Raw genomic sequence first — 14,406 nt, 5'->3', positions numbered from 1 at the left:
AAAGAAAAGTCCAATGATGAGCAATTTTGTTAGAAAAAAAGATTTTCCAATCCTTGCATAAATGAGTTATCCTATGGCTATGTACTAATACTTTGTATACAATATGTAAATAACTTAATTCTATCAATATTATGAGAGACCAGTCACATACTAAATATTTTAACTATATTTAATGTCAAATGGCAAACTTTAATAACCAAGATCCCAAGCAGACACACAGGTTTATTTGAAGAGTTCATAAAATTGATTAAAAGTCATTTCGTGCCACTCCCATCTTACTCTTACTTCACATTACCTGTTTTTCTATGTTGCGAAGAAGAAGTGTAGGACTACTTGGTGACATTTCAAAATCTTGTTCTGGTAAAGGATCTTGACTCTCTTGGGGAATCTGGGGATTCCCTGTCGTATTTAATGAAGCCGCTTGGTCAGCAAATTGTATTTGTTTTTTCAGAATGTCTTTTGGAAGCTGACATTCTTCTAGGATCACTATCCCCTAGGCAAACAGCAATTAAAGAGTTGAAATGAAAACAAACTGACTGCTAAATCAATTTTAATGTTACAATGCACATGAAACCATGCTTCTCATTATTGCTTGGAAATCAGAAAGCACACTTGAAAGTACAGTCTAACTGTAAAAAATTGGCTGATTTAAAACATGTGTAGCTAAAATAAAATGTATGTCTTAAGGGTTAGGTTTGTGAAATATTGTCATAAATTGTATACATGCAATTATTTTTCCTTTTATTGGTTTTAGTTATTAGCAGTAAAAAGCATGACACATTTAAAATAAAGGCTTATACATAGAATGTGAATATTTCACGCTGAAATTTGGAACACTTCCTGATACAGTCTTTGAGTATTTTGGTAGCTAGCATTTCCATTTGAGTTTTATATTTGAGTACTCCCAGCTTCATAAATTAAAGTACCAAACTTACAAGCATCCAAACAACATTCTGACTTTGTACTAACTTCTTTCCGAGCACTCTAAAGAGTTCCAACTCTGCTGCTGCCAGCAAGCAACAAAGGGCAGGACTGCACTATTGAGAAAAAGTACTCTCGAGGCCACACTAGTGCTTACTAGGTAGATGAGTTAATAATACAGACACAAGTTTTCAACTGTGCTGCGGTATTTTCTGAAATGTAAGAAACTAGAAGAAAGAGTAGGGATCTAGCTGCCTCTGTCCTCCCTGCCTACCATTCACACACACACGTATACTTACTCACAACTGGCTTGCTAAATATTCTCCCATATTCCCCAGATTCTTCACTCCAACTGTTCTCACCCTTAGGCCCCTCAATGGCAATGAAGACAGAAGAGAAAGGGGAAAAAGAATGCACAGAGATGATCTCAACAGTTTCATAATCAGTTCTCACCGTAAAACTTTTTCCCTCCCTACCGCTTCTACCACTTCCCCCCCACTGCAAAGAATAATATATATTTTCACATAATGTATAAATGTGTGTATATGGTTGTATATATGTATACTTGTATATTAATGGTTGTATACACACACACACAAAGAAACACACACACATACGTGGTTGTTTTGCAAAATGCCAATAAGCTCCTAATAGGCTAGTTAGATAAGTATTAAATGGCTATGTGGCTGAAATATTCTTGTAATGAAAAGCCAACTAAAACACTAATATAAGTACAGTAGTTCATGATGGAAATTAAAAAAAAAACTATATAGGCCAGCTTATATCATGTATAAGTGCTATTTATAGGATGGAAACAGCCTATAAATTACAATGTTATATATGGATAGTTTCAATTTACACCTTAATTTGGAGCATATATCACTGTAGCATGAACACATTCAGGTATGGTATCAAACATACATTTTATTATTTTGTAGCAATATATTACCACTGATGTGTGGTAAAAGTAACAAGTTATTATCATTATTTTTAAACTACACTTCCAACAGTGCTAGTAACTTTCACAAAGAGAAGGAGATCCAGTTGTTGATCCCATCTCAATAACTATTGTCCTAGAATGCACAGATATGGCTATCAAGAAATCTGAAGAAATATATTTTTTAAAAATTTTTGTTTCATTTGGTATTTTTAAAGTTAAAGTAGACTTGATAGAGGATCATCAATCTCAAAAGCTCTTGACTGAAAGTATCTGAAATGTCATTCAAAATTTGTAAAAGCGTCTCACCAGATTTTTCAACAGTATCTGCTTGTAAAACAAATACAAATTTTCATCATATCAATGTAGCTATAATTCCCATTGGTTTGATTATTTTATGAGCCAGGCTGCTGTGAATTAGCCTGTTTTCATAACCCTTACTAATAATCTTGTACATATGGAAAAACTGATCCTGAATTTCAAAAGATCAATTTTTGAAACTTTAGAATACTACCTATTTAGAAGTAGGAAACTTGCTACAATTAGTTCAATGAAAAGTAATATTTTAAAAATTCAACCAGGAAGACATCTGTAATAAGGTCATAATCTATTGTTTTCCCCCTTAAACTGTTGCCCTGGACAAAACTCTCACAATGGCCGAGAATAGAGTAAAAAGGGAAGAAGATTATATCCTTTGAAGACACTACAGAGATAGTTTCAGTTCTTAAAAATCAGGAAAAGAATACAGGTGTGTTGGGTCACCATGATGTACACTTAAATATCTTAAAATTTTATTTGTCAATCATACCTGAATAAAGCTGAATTTTTAAAAAAACTCAGAAAAAGAATAGTCTAATCATAGAGAAAACAAGGTAAATAACAAAGATATGAAATGTTTTAGTGGGATGAGTTGCAATGACTGAGACCCATGAAAACTCTAGCATAAGATGAAAGCAAGTCAACCTCACCAGAAGACAACTATTCCTGATATGAACACTTGAAGAGATCCTTACCCAGCAACTAGGTTTAGTGAAAAAATAATTAATTGCTTTAACATCATCATCAGTATTTATATAAAGTCATGAAAGCTAAGATTTTAAAAAAATTTAAATGAAAAATTTTAAATACACAAAATTACAATGTAAAATATAGATAACAAACGAAATCTAAAAGAGAAAACATTTAATATAGGCTAACCAACTTCTCAACCAAGAAAAACTATTTTAATTTTTTTCTGAAAGTGATGAGAAGCTACTGTCTTAGTGAAAGCTGAAGCAAAGAAAAGGAGAAACATGGAAGTTGTAATGTGTTGACAAAGTGTTGGAAGAACAAGGAAGGAATGTTGCTAACATGTGCTTTCTTCTTTCTAAAAATTTAGCAAAAGTTAGACTACCCCCAGTGTGTCAAAGAAGAGGTAAATGGCAGCTTAAAGACCTAAAATGTGGGGCGCCTGGGTGGCTCAGTCGGTTGGGCGTCCAACTTCGGCTCAGGTGGTGATCTTGCAGTCCGTGAGTTCAAGGCCCGCGTCGGGCTCTGTGCTGACAGCTCAGAGCCTGGAGCCTGTTTCAGATTCTGTGTCTCCCTTTCTCTGACCCTCCCCCGTTCATGCTCTGTCTCTCTCTGTCTCAAAAATAAATAAAAGTTAAAAAAAAAAAAAGACCTAAAATGTTTAGATCTACTAGTAGATCTCAGTGTTTCCTGACCTGTTTAAACAGGATATTTACAAAAGAACATCTCTAGATCTCTTTCCCCTCCCCTTATCTCTAATTTAACTAAGAAAGGATTTTTTTTCACTTTCAAGGTAAGTTAAATAGAAAGTTCCTTCAAGATAACTTAGCCACATGCTTCTCAATTTTTTAATTACAGTAATTCAAGAAGCCAGAAGAGCAAAGAAAGTGCAGTTTTCTCTATTCAGTATAATTTAACTACACTACACATAAATAAGCAACTACACACCTTGATTTCCAAGAAATGTAAGAAGAAACTATTAAAAGAAATATTGTAGTGACTTTTCCATAAAGTAAACATAACGTGATCCTTAAGAAAACAAAGGGCCAGATACACATCTAGCCTGAACTAAGAAAAATATAAATTATTAGTGGGAAGTTTAGATTTCTTTCCTAAAAATAATTTATCCCAATAGATGACATAATCAAAATTTAAAAATGTTTAAACAAGTATATAGCACTGTTTAGAACACACAAAACATTAAAACACCAATGAACCAGACTATGTAGATTCAAGTATGAAACTTAGTAATCAATTTTACTAGGAATCTACTTTCTTGGAAATTTCCTAATCGGTTTAAACTTGACTTGTTCTAAGAACTCTATTTACTATAAAAATGCCTGTGATATTATTTCCTTTAAAGAAAATGATCAGAAAGGATAAATTATCTGGTAATCTGAAAGAATTGGGAAATTACTGAAGGTTTCGGTGAAGACAGTTAAGAAACAGTAACGACTTCCATCAGGAAACTATTCTTGAACAAAATTCTCCCAAATCCAACAGAGAGAACAGGTAAGCCTAAGGGTTTAAAGTCTATCCTCCTATTCACCTTCCTACAGACAATCGACAAATTATGCAAGGAATTCAATAACATTCATTCATTCATTCCTAGTTTCCTCTCCCATCCTTGCGCAACTCATACTTTCTGCTCCTTTGAATTTTCATTCTACTTTGTAAATTCCAAAACATATCATGTTGTTTCATGCCATCAGACCTTCAAGGAATGCCCTTTTCCAGTTCCATTGGTTCAAGCAAACTATTTATCCTCCAAAACCATACTGAGGCATCACCTCTTTGCTGATGTTTTCTCTGACCTGCTAACCCCTAAATAAGAGTTATGCATTCTCTCTATGGCACTTCTATATCTTATTAAAAACCTGTATCAGTGCACATATTACCTTATATTGCAATTAATTATTTACATGGTCTCTCTCCCCTACCAGAATGTAAACTCACGATAGTACCTAAAACTTACTAATCTTTATTTACATACAGACTCTTGGTACCGTTGGGCTAACCATATGAGTAAACGTCGTTAAGAGCTCTGATTCCTTTCCTTCTCAGCTTTTTCTTTTCAGACCAAAAACCATCAACCTTACAATATTATCTCCATAATGTCCACAGTTTCACTATGTAGAATACAGTTTCCCATAAAAACAAAGCTACAAAGAGATATTTAGCAATATTTAAATTAAATAGTACTTGATGGGATTGTATAAGAACTCCTCATATTATTATTTCAATGGAAAAATATACTTTGAGTTCCAAGCAAAAGCCTGTAATTTGGGGGGAAAAATTTTGGTTGGAATTAAAATAACATTTATATGTGTAATCATTTGTGTAATTTCACCCCCATTTGACCTAAACCCTAAAAATTTAAGAACTCTGTGCGTTTTGTTCTTCACTGTGTACCTTAAGCACACATTACGCTAATAAGTATACGTGAAAGCAAAGATGGGAAAGAATAAAGGAAAGGCAGAGGGAAGGCAGAAGATAAGACAGGATGGAGAGATGAATGAATTTTATTTAAAAACTGATACAGGGGCGCCTGGGTGACTCAGTCAGTTAAGCATCCAACTTCAGCTCAGCTCATGCTCTCACGGTGCATGAGTTCAAGCCCCACATCAGGCTTTCTGCTGTCAATGTAGAGCCTGCTTCGGATCCTCCCCCCCACCCCCCCACCACCCCTACCCTCTTGTTCTTGCGCTCTCTCTCTCTCTCATAAATAAACATTAAAAAATAAGTTAAAAATAAATTTTTTAAAAAATAACAAAAAGTAAAAATTGATACAATAACATAGCTTTAACTGCCATTTCTACTAAAGTAACTCCAAATCTGTATCTTCCTATAAACTTGCCTTTTCCAATAACTCATATTTCCAAGTCTTTCAGGACATCTCAACATGAGTTATCTGATAGAACTTTAAAGTCAATGTGTGAGAAAACTTACTTTTATCAATTTTCCTATAAAACAAGCACTTTTCTCCAATAACTAATGGGGGAAGAGATAATGGTGATGGTTATGCAACTACCTATTTGTCAAAATTCAGTGAATTGCTAAAAATTTGTCTTCTGAGAACAGATAAAATAGAAATAAATCCATAATTAGACACCTATTGGTAAAAACATGTAGACCATCAAATATACAAAAACAGCTTTTAAGTTACCAGATAGACTGCTCAGCAGAAAACAGTGAAATAGGATCTTTAAAGGACGAAGGGAAAAGAACCATCATATTAGAATTTTATATCAACCTGAAGTATCATTGACGAGTGAGGGTAAAATGAAGGTACTTTGAGATAGAAGCCACTAAAGAATGTATTTCAGCAAAATGTAAACCGAGAGAAAAGGGAATGTAGCAGAGACTACAACAATCTATATCCATTTTCCTCTTCTTTTTAGAACCAAACTCCACACCTACTGGATTTTTAACTATGCCTACAACTTCTCATTGTAAGACTGTACTGTTCACCTTTCCCTGCTACATATCTAGCTGCAGCCATGTGCCTAAATCTAGGCCAATGAATGTGGGACAAAGTAGTGCAATTTCCAAGTCACCTCCAACTTGAAAACAAACAATGCTGCACTTCTCTTCTCACTTCCCAAGGGCCAGAATGAGGAGGTGACCACAACCCTGTTTAATAGTGCCATCACCACTACTCTAGAGGATAGCAGAGCAGCAAGACAGAAAAGACCACAGCCTGTATTCACTCCCTCGGTTATGAAGTGTTATGTATTGCATAAAGCTGCGATATTTCTCAGTTTCTTTGCTACAGCAGCTTAATCTGTAAACTAGCTTTATAGGGAGAACACAAAAGAAAAGTAAGCACATTTTTAATAAAATTAGTTAGAAACAATTAATTACCGACCATAAAAAAGCAACTACATTGAGTAGACATATGCAGTGAGTAGTTAAATAACATTAGAATCCATGTTTTAAGTAAAAATATGAAATACTGAGTACTTTTAGTCATTGTTAGGATTATTTATAGTTAAGTATGTTAAAAATTGGGAGTAATAACAAAGAATAAACCTGTACTGAATAGCTTTTAAACCAGCATAGGGAAAAGAAAGGAATGAAGCAAATTCTACCAATCCAAAAAGGTGAAAAAACAAGATATAGGGTGTCTTGAACCTGGGTGGCTGAGTGAGTTGAGAGCCCAACTCTTGATTTTAGCTTAGGTCAGGATCTCACGGTTCATGGGTTCAAGCTCCTAGTCAGGCTCTGTGCTGACAGCTGACAGTGTGGAGCCTGCTTAGGATTGTCTCTTTCCCTCTCTCTCTGCCCTTCCCCTGCTGGCACATGTGCTCTCATGAACTCTCTCTCTCTCAATATAAATAAATACACTTAAAAAAAAAAAGAAAGAAAACAAGATATAAATACAAAGAGAGGAGAATAAGGGCAAATAAAAAATAAAAACCAATCAGAGTCGGTTTTTTAAAAAAAATTTTTAACGTTTATTTATTTTTGAGAGAGATAGATAGAGTATGAGCTGGAGAGGGGCAGAAAGAGAGGGAGACACAGAATCCGAGCTATCAGCACAGAGCCCAACGTGGGGCTCAAACTAACAAACCATGAGAACATGACCTGAAGCAAAGTTGGCCACTTAACCCACTGAGCCACCCAGGCACCCCAGAGTCAATTTTTTAAATCTAGCTATTTATAATTTATAAAAAGAAACACCTAGAATTATCAAAAATTTGTATCTACCAAGCAGCATTACTTCAAAATGTTAAGAGGCAAAAACTAACAATTACCAGAAGAAACTGAAGAATTCACAATGAGAAATTTTAACAAATCTATATCATTAATGGAAAGATACAGAGGTATAAAGATATGGCAGATATATAAAGTCAACAAATTAACAAAGAATTCTATAATGAACACACAAAGAACATGCATTCTTTTCTATTATATATATATTAAAATTGGAAAAAAAACCACAACATGAGAGATGTGTAATATTCATAATTGACCACATTAGTCTCCAAAATTTAAAAATAATTCACGAACACATACCTCTACCAACCACCCTCCCCCCAAAAAAAGAGTGAATGCAAAAAATAAGTTAATTCTTAGACAAAAAACATTTGATGGTCAATTACACTGAGGTCCAAATCTCTATACTAAAGAACAGTTAGATTAAAACAGTAATAAAATAATATTTCATACTCATTACACTGGAAAAATTAAGAGGTTAAAAATTATGAAATGTTGGCAAAGATGTGAAGAAATATGAGGTCTCATGCACTGCCATTGGGAAAATTCATTACCCAATCACATCAGTAAGTACAGGAAAGCTGAAGATAGCCAGGCCTAAGATCCAGCATTTCCACTTTTAGGCATATACCAAGAACTCTTTTTTTGTTCACAAAAAAACACATAGAAGACAGTCATTACAGTATTGTTTTTACTGGCATAAAACTAAACAATGTATATGTCTATCAATAGAAAACAGGAGAAGAGATCAAACATTCCATTGTACTCATACAATTCCATCGCATTCACACAATTAAATAACATGCAGGATCTATAAAATGTAAAATTTATGCTAAGCAAAAACAAGCAGGTCAGAAAAGAGTTTGTAGTATATATATCATTTATATAGACTTTAAAAACAGAAAACTTGGGGTGCCTGGGTGGCTCAGGTGGTTAAGCATCTGACTTCGGCTCAGGTCATGATACCATGGTTCATGAGTTAGAGCCCCGCATCGGGCTGTGTGCTGACAGCTTGGAGCCTGGAGCCTGCTTCGGATTCTGTGTCTCCCTTTCTCTCTCTCTGCCCCCCACCCCAGCTTGTGTTTTTTTTCTCTCTCTCTCTCATAAACAAAATTTTTTTTAAATAAATAAATAATTTAAAAAACATGGAAAATAGTATTGTAGACACAGACATCTATGTGCCAATAATATAAAAACATACATAAAAATAATAAATATCAAAACATGTTGGAGTCAAAATATTGGCTACAGTGGCATGGGGAAAGAGAATGGGATCAGGAAGGACTATCAGGACCTCAACTGAAAAGTATCTCAAGTAGCTGAACTGCTCATCGCGATAAATAAAAAGGCATGATAGTGATAGCTTCAACTTATAGCAACTGACATATCAAAAATGTTAATATTAACTACATTTTTATAAAGTCTTATAATAATTACTTTGTGTGGAGAGATGAGAAACTAAAACAGTAATAATATTTTTAAAAATACAAGAATACAGACAATACCTTGGAGGCACGAATCTGCCTGTGAACATCCGTTAGCTGTTGGATTTTGTATTCTAGCTCTGAAATCTGGGCTTGAAGCCATGTCCATCGGCTGCCAACTCTTGCTCTGTCTACAAGCCACTTCCATTCAGTACTACAGTTACTGTGAATAAGACAAACACTGTTAGTCAAGGCACAAAGGCAATCAAATTTTCACAGACTAAATAAATTCCTGGACTCCTGTCATATAATCCCCAATTCCTTTATAAAACATCTAATCCCATGCAAGAATCACATATCAACTTATCAAAGAAAAAGCTTTAACTTCCTTATCTTTCTATCCCAACAAATGCTTGCTTTTATTATTACATACCCAGTAATAAGATCATCTCTTCTGTTACTTAATACTTTATTAATGCACAAGGGCTGAAACAGGAGTGGGCCAGCAAAGGAAAGGAAACAGGAATGATACTAATAACACATAAAAACTTACATGAAGCTTTTATATGTAAACAGAAGTACTAGAAGTACAGTCATTTGAACTGTGCTAGATCTAAATCTATGTAACAAATGTAACAAACCACAGCAATTTTATTATATGCAATTTTCATTCACTAAAACAGTGGTCATTGTTAGCTAAATACCTAAACTCAATTTAAATATATTGTCAAAAAATACCAAAAATATGCCCTACATTTCAAATAAGCCTACCAAATACATAAGTCCTGGGATGTTTATTAAGGTTAACAGTGTGTTAAAACCTGATTCTCAGGATTCAGAGACCAAAGATAATAAGGAATTTACATAAAAGGGGCGTCTGGGTGGCTCAGTCAGTTAAGCGTCTAACTCTTGGGTTTCAGCTCACGTCATGATCTCACTATGTGAGTTTGAGTCCCACGTCAGGCTCTAAGCTGGCAGTGTAGAGTCTGCTTGGAATTCTCTCTTCTCTCTCTGCCCCTCCCCTACTCCCTGTCTCTCAAAAATAAATATATGAACATTTTTTTTAAAAAATTACATAAAGACTTTCTTTCAGGCATATTTGAAAATAAGGGTTGAACCCTAGCTCCTCTACCTTTGAGCAAGGGCACTGCCCTAACCGATAGTTTGTGAGATTACAGTTAATTGTCTTTATGAAAATATTCCAACTAGAAAACAATTATTTGGGATTAGACTAATTAGGAGCTTCAGATTGCAAAGGAAAACATGACAGAAATTGAAGATATAAATGAAAAGCAATAAACAATGGCAGAATACAAACTTTATGAAAATTGCTTAAAAATTCCATTTACAGTCAAAACTCATAGAATGTACAACACCAAGAGTGAATCCTAACATAAAGTAAAGAACTGATAACAATTTGTTCATGTACGTTCATAGACTGTTACAAATGAACTACGCTGGTTTGCCGTGTATTGATAGTGGGGGAGGTTCTATCAGTGTAGGGATGGGGGTATATGGGAACTCTGCATTTTCTGCTCAAATTTTCTGTGAACCTAAAACTGCTCTAAAAAAATAAAGTTTATTAATTTTTACATATTTAACCATAATTGAATTGAATGTCTTCCATACACACTTTAACCAGAGTAAATATTTCTTTTAAAGATCATTTGTTGGGGTGCCTGGCTGGCTTGGTTGGTAAAGTGTGCTATTTTTGATCTCAGGGTTGTGAGTTTGAGCCCCATGTTGGGTGTGGAGATTAAAGTCTTTAAAAATAATAAAAATAAAATTAAGCAAATAAAAGATCATTCGTTGTGATGAGTGTGTCATATGTAAGTGCTAAATCACTAAACTGTATATCTGAAACTGATATTACACTGTATGGTAACTAACTGGAATTTAAATAAAAACTTAAAAAGAGGGGCAGCTGGATGGCTCAGTCAGTTAAGCATCTGACTGTTGGTTTTGGCTCAGGTTACAATCTTACAGTTGATGAGTTTGAGCCCTGTACTGGGCTCTGTGCTAATAATGCAGAGCCTGCTTGGGATTCTGTCTCTCTGTCTCTCTCTGTCCCTTCTCCGCTCATTCTCAGTCTCTCTCAAAATAAATAAATAAGCTAAAAAGAATAAATAACTTAAAAATAAATTATCATTTGTTGTCAGAGAAACAATACAATCATTACAACTTTACTATATAGAATATATTTATTATAACCGGATTTTACATTAAATTAATGTTCCTAAAGAGCTATTTTTGTTAAGATTCCAACTGCATACAATATGATTGAGGAGACCTTCATATAAGTTAGGAATTCTCTTGGTATCATTATTTATGCAGTTTGTAGTCATTATTCTGCTTCTGTAAATGACACCCTTTTAAATCATATTTTCATAATTATGAAAACAATAAAAGAGAATGTCTATTCAAAATAATATTTATATAGAGGCACCTGGCTGGTTCAGTTGGAGGAGCATGCGACGCTTGATCTTGGGTTGTGAGTTCAAGCCCCACGTTGAGTGTAGAGATTACTTAAATAAATAAATTTAAAAATATATAATATTAGCTCTTCCCTTTTGCAGCCATTGCTGAAGCACCAGCAGCCAAAATGAAGTTCAATCCCTTTGTGACTTCCGACAGAAGCAAAAATCGCAAAAGGCATTTCAATGCATCTTCCCACATTCACAGGAAGATTATGTCTTCCCTTCTCTCCAAAGAGCTGAGACAGAAGTACAAGTTTTGATCCATGCCCATCCAAAAGGATGATGAAGTACAGGATGTGTGAGGACACTACAAAGGTCAGGAAATTGAAAAAGTAGTTCAGGTTTATGGGAAGAAATACATCATCTACACTGAATGAGTACAGTGAGAGAAGGCAAACGGCACACCTGTCCAGGTGGGCATCATCCTAGCAAGGTGGTTATCAGTAGACTAAAAGTGGACAAAGATCACAAAAAGATCCTTGAACATAAAGCCAAGTCTCGCCAAGTAGGAAAGGAAAATGGCAAATTAGAAGGAAGAAGCAACTGAGAAGATACAGGAATAAAGTAATCTTATATACAACTTTAAATAAAAGCTGTTAAAATGAAAAAAAAATTAAAATAGATACGACTATCTATTATTCATAGATAATAATACTAACTGCCAATCATAAAATTAGTGAGAAAAGCAAGGGCCATGGCATGTAGCACTTGTACAGGTAATCGTAAAGTGTTGGATTTTATGAAAAAAGGAAGTTATTAGCAAGGCAGTAACAAAAAAATTTTTTCCCTAAGCACTCTGGCTACTAGGTAGAGAAAGCATGATAGTGGGATATGAAAGGTAATAAGGAAATCAATTAGATACAACTATAGTAAACTGTGTGTGGTACAGATAATTGTGATCTCTATGTATTTCACTTAGGTTGGATCCATGTAACTAGCTTTGACCAATGGGCTGTGGGCAAAAGTGATATCGTCATTTCCAGTCCACCAGACAACCTTCAAAGCCACTACTGCAGACAGTATAGCTACAAGATGTGTTGGTTGGGGATCACAACCCAAACCACATTAGATTTTATGCACGCCACAGTAAACCTTGGCTGTGTTTAAACTACTGAGATTAGAAGGTTAATTCGTTACTTGAGAGCCTATTCTGACTAAAACACTGAATAAAAAATGAAAATGGCATGAACCAATAAGGGAATGGAAGATAAAGAAGAGATGAAAAGGATGGGTTCAAGGTTCATTTTAAAGCTGAAAGGACTTGCAGAGTATGGTTTGGGAATAAGCATGGGGAAATCAAAGACGATCTTAAATATTTCTTCATTAAATTTAGTTCCAGTTGAAAATTTCCCTATAACACACAATTTTGTTTGGTTGTCAAACTCACGATTAGCTAAAAAAGAAAAAAAAAATATGGGTGGAGTTCATGTTATTGTACTTCTAGTAAAAATATTCTGATAGGGAAGTTTATAAAAATTATGTTTGGGGCACCTGGGCGGCTCAGTCAGTTAAGTGTCTGACTTCAGCTCAGGTCATGGTCATCAGTTCATCATGATGGTCAGGTCAGTTCATCAGTTCAAGCCCCACACTGAGCTGTCTGCTGTCAGCACAGAGTATGCTTCGGATACTCTGCCCCTCTCTTTTTCTCTGCCCTTCCCCCCAACTTGTGTATGCTCTCTCTCTCTCTCTCAAAAATAAATAAACATTGGGGATAGTGGGTCAAAAATAAATAAATAAGTAAATAAATAAACATTAAAAATTATGTTTATGTTCACACACTATATTAAATTATATTAACACAAAAAAATAGTAATATCAGATCAAATTTACGTAAACTAAATAATCCTGGGACTTGTAATACATGAAATGAATTTTCTATAAAAGATACCTTATCCTTTTTTTTTTTGGAAAGTCAATCCAATTTTATAGGATAAAAAAAACAATAATTTATCCAAAAGTTTATGCCAGTAGTCAAAATGGGATATGATTTATGGCAAATTTCAACTGAACTAGAATTAAGTATGAGATTATCAGCTTACATGATGGCTGATCACATATAACCACATTGAAATAATACAGAGATCCATGGGTTTAGATGCACATTTTGGAAAGAGATATCTTATCCTATATTTTAATAGGACCTAATAAAATCTGTTTGGTATGGTTAAAAATCACAAAAAAGCTTTACCACCAAAAATGTTCCCTTGTTTAAAAACATATCTTTCTAAAAAATAATTATGGTTGTAAACATGTTATAGATAAGCACATGGCTATTTCACTCAAAGTATATTAACACCTGTTATATCTCAAAATCAAGACATAAACCCATGCTTATATGATCAATTAATCTATGACAACAGAGGAAAGAAAATACTATCAGTAAAAGATAGTCTCTTCAATAAATGATATTGGGGAAACTAGACAGCTACAGGCAATAGAATGAAACTGAACCATTTTCTTATACCATACACACAAAAAAACTCAAAATGGAATCAAAAATCCTAAATGTAAGACTGGAATTCATAAAACTCCTAAAAGAAAACATTTCTTGGTTACTTATCTTAACAACGTTTTTCTGGATATGTCTCCTCAGGCAAGGGTGACAAAAGCAAATATAGAGTATTGGGACTACATCAAACTAAAAACTTTTGCATAACAAAGGAAATCATCAACAAAACCAAAAAGGCAACCTACCAAATGGGAAAGGAAATGGTATATTTATGTTTTAAAATCCCTTGCATAACATCAAATATTGGCAACTAGGAACACATAAATAAAGGTAATAAATGAAATTTTAACTAATCCATAATACAGGGCCTTAAAGAAATACAAAAGCCAACTACCTGCTTTTCCACAACTGACAACAAAAAAATATATTCCAAGAATCTCTCTTAAGAGTTCTAAGCCACACAATAAGAAT

At 34.2% G+C, this 14,406-nt stretch overlaps 1 protein-coding gene and 1 pseudogene across 7 annotated transcripts in view; one reads left to right on the top strand and one right to left on the bottom strand.

Annotated features, from left to right (window-relative positions):
• The window catches only part of KANSL1L (KAT8 regulatory NSL complex subunit 1 like), a 130,923-nt gene that overhangs the window by 83,008 nt on the left and 33,509 nt on the right, over positions 1–14,406 (bottom strand). For all 7 annotated transcript variants that reach the window (XM_047085517.1, XM_047085515.1, XM_047085518.1 and 4 more), the window contains exons 3-4: positions 9,091–9,232; positions 296–493 (exon numbers count right to left, since the gene is read on the bottom strand). In XM_047085517.1, the coding sequence (XP_046941473.1) occupies positions 296–493; positions 9,091–9,232 (340 nt within the window). The remainder of the gene's footprint in view (positions 1–295; positions 494–9,090; positions 9,233–14,406) is intronic.
• LOC124516257 (60S ribosomal protein L26-like) lies at positions 11,612–12,049 on the top strand (annotated as a pseudogene).

Source organism: Lynx rufus, unplaced genomic scaffold, assembly GCF_022079265.1.
Source record: "Lynx rufus isolate CCGP_SWC_20201006 ecotype Redwood Valley unplaced genomic scaffold, mLynRuf1.p SCAF_2, whole genome shotgun sequence".
Taxonomy (NCBI): domain Eukaryota; kingdom Metazoa; phylum Chordata; class Mammalia; order Carnivora; family Felidae; genus Lynx; species Lynx rufus.
The sequence above is the reverse complement of the archived record's forward strand: the minus strand, read 5'-3'. Positions and strand labels throughout refer to the sequence as shown.